Raw genomic sequence first — 5,069 nt, forward strand, 5'->3', positions numbered from 1 at the left:
TTCAAATGTACTTAGAGTGAATCAATTAAGACGTGTAAAGCTAGTACTAACTCAATATTTCTTAATGACTTGCATATACTTACAACACTTGACGTAAAGAGGGAATATGATGAGTCATGTATTGATAATGTGTAAACATTACTACCCTTGACATAAAAGGAGAATTTGATGAGTCATGTATTGATAACGTGTATAACATTACTTCAGCTTGTTCATCTTACCATCGTACTATACAACACTACAAGTTAGTTTGAAAAAGAATAAGAGTCCAGAACGAACATTAGAATACTAGCCTCATCTATCTTAACAACATGCACAAGGACACAAATTTAGTTACCCGCAAGCTATGAAGATTTGGTTTATGTCTAACAACTTGTACAACACGACAAACTTAGATCCAAAAGGAATGCAAACCAGATAATTGTAATGCAATCCAGATAATTGTTTGACATGTAAAGTGAATAAGATGAGTCACTACCAATTATCAAGTTTTCTTCACTCTTACATGATATGAACCATAAAAAGGCAACTTTGATGATCACTCCAAAATTACATTTGTATGTAGTGCCACCAAACGCAACACACCAAATAATTAGTTCGATAAGCATCGAATCACTTTTGCAAAGGAAAGCAATAATGAAAAGAAACCTAACCATGGTAGCTATAAAAAGGCCTGCAATATTAGACTCCGTACCATCATCCATCCTTCACACAACTAGAGCACAAGCATCAAATCCAAGTACGTAGTAGTTAACGCAAATCCACTATGAAGACCTTACTCATCCTAACAATCCTTGCGATGGCAATAACCATCGGCACCGCCAATATGCAGGTCGACCCTAGCAGCCAAGTACAATGGCCACAACAACAACCAGTCCCACAGCCTCACCAACCATTCTCCCAGCAACCACAACAAACATTTCCCCAACCCCAACAAACATTCCCCCATCAACCACAACAACAATTTCCCCAGCCTCAGCAACCACAACAACAATTTCTCCAGCCCCAACAACCATTCCCCCAACAACCACAACAACCATATCCCCAGCAACCACAACAACCATTCCCCCAGACTCAACAACCCCAACAACTATTTCCCCAGTCCCAGCAACCACAACAACAATTTTCTCAGCCCCAACAACAATTCCCGCAGCCCCAACAACCGCAACAATCATTCCCCCAACAACAACCACCGTTCATTCAGCCATCTCTACAACAACAGGTGAACCCATGCAAGAATTTCCTCTTGCAGCAATGCAAACCTGTGTCACTGGTGTCATCCCTCTGGTCAATGATCTGGCCACAAAGCGATTGCCAAGTGATGCGGCAACAATGCTGCCAACAACTAGCACAGATTCCTCAGCAGCTCCAGTGTGCAGCCATCCATACCGTCATACATTCCATCATCATGCAGCAAGAACAACAACAAGGCATGCATATCCTGCTGCCACTATATCAGCAGCAACAGGTGGGTCAAGGTACTCTCGTCCAGGGCCAGGGCATCATCCAACCCCAACAACCAGCTCAATTGGAGGCGATCAGGTCATTGGTGTTGCAAACTCTTCCAACCATGTGCAACGTGTATGTCCCACCTGAGTGCTCCATCATCAAGGCACCATTTTCCAGCGTAGTCGCCGGCATTGGTGGCCAATGAAAAATGCAAGAGCCATACTAATAGGTAGATGGATCATCGTTGCTTAGTTGATTTACCCATCGATGTAACGATGATAGAATAAACTGGCGTGCACCATCATGTGTGACCCCGACCAGTGCAATTTCAAGCTTGGGAATAAAAGACAAAGAAAGTTCAAGTTTGCGAACATCGCTTGTCATTGTTCCATTCACTGTGTATTTAGATTTTCATCCCTAACTGCAATTCTAGTCTTACACATCAATAGCTAGTTGCTCGTGCCGGCAGGTTCCTATGTAATCTACCGATTAATGGTCGACCTAATGATCCAGTTTATAGGCCGATTGATCTATTAATTGGTGCTCCCAAGCCGACCGAGCAGCTATCAGTTAGTGATTTCCTGAACATTGCACACGATAATAATTCAACGTATTTCAATGTCTAGAAGTAAAAGGGCCATTTTAGCAGAAAAACAAGTGCCTGATTAGAAACCATCCATCACTTTAAATGTTAATCTGGATATTTTTGCATTGGTGCAATTTTGAGTTTGATGGCACCGACACATTCTTCAAAGCAATTCTACAGGGAACTCCAAAGAGGTGAAAATCAAACTAAAGTTTCCACATGGTAAAAGATAAAGCATGCGGCGAGCAAGAGGAAATATTGAGTCACAATAGCTAGCGCCAAACATGCCATTAAACTCTTCTTATGGATTATTGGAGAGAGGGAAACAGTTTACAGATGGCAAACAAAACTTAAGTAGGATCAGTTCTAATTGATTGTAGAAATTTCTTTTACCTGTAGAATGACTTGGTTGTTATTTCTTTAAATATGCACTGTGATATTGACTTATCTCAATCTAGGAACACAAAGCAAATAATACATTTGCTGCTATGGACTCCAAACAGATGAGAAATCATTCTGTGTAGAAGTTCCTTAGAAGGATATTTTGACCTAAGTAACAAACTTAACATTGTACGAGAAGTCCATCGCTGCACGCAGCGCATCCACGGCTGGCACAGCATCCCGATTAGGACCAGCCAAAGTGCTACTTGGAGTATAGTGCACCGCCGACGAGCGTTATGTTTCGTATATGTTGTATTCGTTGTACTGTGCAGTGACAGCCGGACTGACGCAGCTACTGCAAGCACTGCGCATGTGCAGTCGAGAGGACGGAATACTACCGTTGCACCGCGCACTGTATAACGTAAACACTTTACCCAGCTGCATGTATTTAAGGCCCATGCACCAGCCGTTGGCAGTACCGATCGTTTTGCACGCACACAAGCACCTCTGCGTTGCCGCGTTCCGTCGACGCCGCCGTGCCTCACAAGAGCATGATTGTAGAAATAATGAATTTAGCAGTCCCTTGTGCATTAGTAGCTCGGTGCGACCAGCGGGGTGCAATACATGTTTATGTAATCACCAATGTTTTAGTTAATCCCCGATTAGATGTAATAAAACATGGAATTGTACTGTTATGTGTCAGAAGGCACACCCCGACCGACGACTTTTCTGCGTACGCGTGCGGAGGGCACATGTGGCAACGGCCGGTCGGTCAAAAAGCGCATGCACCGCATGTCAGAGGAGAGGAGGACACGCACGGTCTAACATAACCCGACCCCCAACCACGCGGCTACCGCAATTAATGAAACGAAACGCTGCCACACGTTGCGGCGGCCATCCCCTCCCCTGCTTGCGGCACTGTACGTCACGAGCTACGCCCTCGCCGGGCGACGCATCAGGCAGCGGCTCCGCCGCGCAGCGAACCTCAGGCCCCCGGCGCTTTCCGCAGCTCCCCCCACGACTAGACTAACCCCCGTGATGCTTCTCCACCCCTTGCAGATTTGTCCGTGGGAGAAGAACACCATCTCAGTGGGCAGATCCAAACTCCGAACACCATCTCGCCGGTGTTGTTCTCGCAGCTCAGCTTGTTCTTTGCCACCAAGACGGAAAGGGGCTCGTGCGAGACGCAGCGCATGCGACTAACCTGTGTCCTCACCAACAGGTCCAGTCCGTACAGAGCTTCTCCGGTCAGACCCCCGGGCCCGTGGAGCAGAAAAACAATGTCCCACTCTGCACGCCGTGCGTGGCACGTCCCTCTCCCGTGTCACAAGGTACGACGGCCCGAGCCCAATGGACGGACGAGAGGCAGTGTATTTGTCTGTATCAGCGATGTGTCTCCGCTTTACCCCTTTTTCAAATCAACTTGCACGCATCACCACGCGAATGCGTTCAGCTGCCGCTGCGTGCAGGACATCCACTCTCAACATTGTACTCGTGCCTTACATAGTTAAAGCTGAAAAATCAACATAACCAGTGGACACTTTGTAAGACAAGTGTGTGAAACAAATAGTAGGATATAAATTTGAGTAGAATGTTTGCTCAAATGTTGAACAAATAACCCAGCAAACTACTAAAACTCAGCAAAACAGTCTATTCTACCTTATACCAACTGTCACCATGATAAAGCTATGAATTTTTTTGGAATACAAATTCAAAAAAATCGGCCATAGATCCCCGAGCCAATCCAACAAGATAGCTTAAATTGAAAGAAGTATTAGCTCGGTTAGACCATGTAGTACCTTCAGGAGGATGGTGGCCCCATGGAACAACTCTAGCCTTTCCATTGTGTCCGGGCGCAAGGCGATAATGGAGTAATTGTCATTGGTGGCTTGGTTGACCACATACGGCTTATTGACTTCTTCCACTCGAGGATCACCGTGGACCAGTCCTTCTTCCCCATCCTACATAAGCACGCCAACCACAAATAAATGCTCAAAAAGACCTTGGTAAATGTCGTTGAACCGGATTATGGGAGGCGGAATCTTATGAGCCGGTGGATGCAGATATCGAGGCCTCATTGGTATGTCGTGCCTCCCACAAGAGGTGTCTTCTACTTAGAATGGTGCGGAGAAGACAATATAAGTCACCGTGCAAGCGAAACAATTAGGAGGCAGTGCTTGTAAAGAGGAGAATTTGGCACTGTCCGATGGCATTGCGGTAGCCGCAGGGTTGAAGAGAGAGAGGGATGGAGGGAGGGATGCTGAATGGGAAAACTAGGAGCAGCGGTGATCGACGATGAAAACCAAGATGAAAAAAATGCGCAAGAGAGGAAGAGGAATAGGCTAGCTATTTCTGTAGTGAAGTCATATGAGCATAACTTAACCAATAGGTACCACTACTAGGGAAAAGCTTATACACAGACGCTTACTAGTAGCGCGGGTCTATACCCCTCGCTACTGCTACTTACTAGTAGCGCGGGTTTTTATCCCTCGCTACTACTAAGTTGATAGTAGTAGCGCGGGTTTTTAACCCTCGCTACTACTAAGCAGTCTCTACCGTGCCCCCCGGGACATGCCATAGTAGTAGCGAGGTTTATAAACCCACGCTACTACTAAGTTGATAGTAGTAGCGCGGGTTTTTACCCCTCACTACT

At 45.8% G+C, this 5,069-nt stretch overlaps 1 protein-coding gene across 1 annotated transcript; it reads left to right on the forward strand.

Moving 5' to 3' along the window:
• Nucleotides 1-692: 692 nt before the first annotated feature.
• Nucleotides 693-1,820, forward strand: LOC543214 (gamma-gliadin-like). Its single transcript, NM_001405737.1, has one exon. It carries the CDS (start codon nucleotides 767-769, stop codon nucleotides 1,652-1,654), a length of 888 nt encoding a protein of 295 aa, NP_001392666.1. The 5' UTR covers nucleotides 693-766; the 3' UTR covers nucleotides 1,655-1,820.
• Nucleotides 1,821-5,069: the final 3,249 nt, after the last annotated feature.

Source organism: Triticum aestivum, chromosome 1D (assembly GCF_018294505.1).
Source record: "Triticum aestivum cultivar Chinese Spring chromosome 1D, IWGSC CS RefSeq v2.1, whole genome shotgun sequence".
Lineage (NCBI taxonomy): Eukaryota > Viridiplantae > Streptophyta > Magnoliopsida > Poales > Poaceae > Triticum > Triticum aestivum.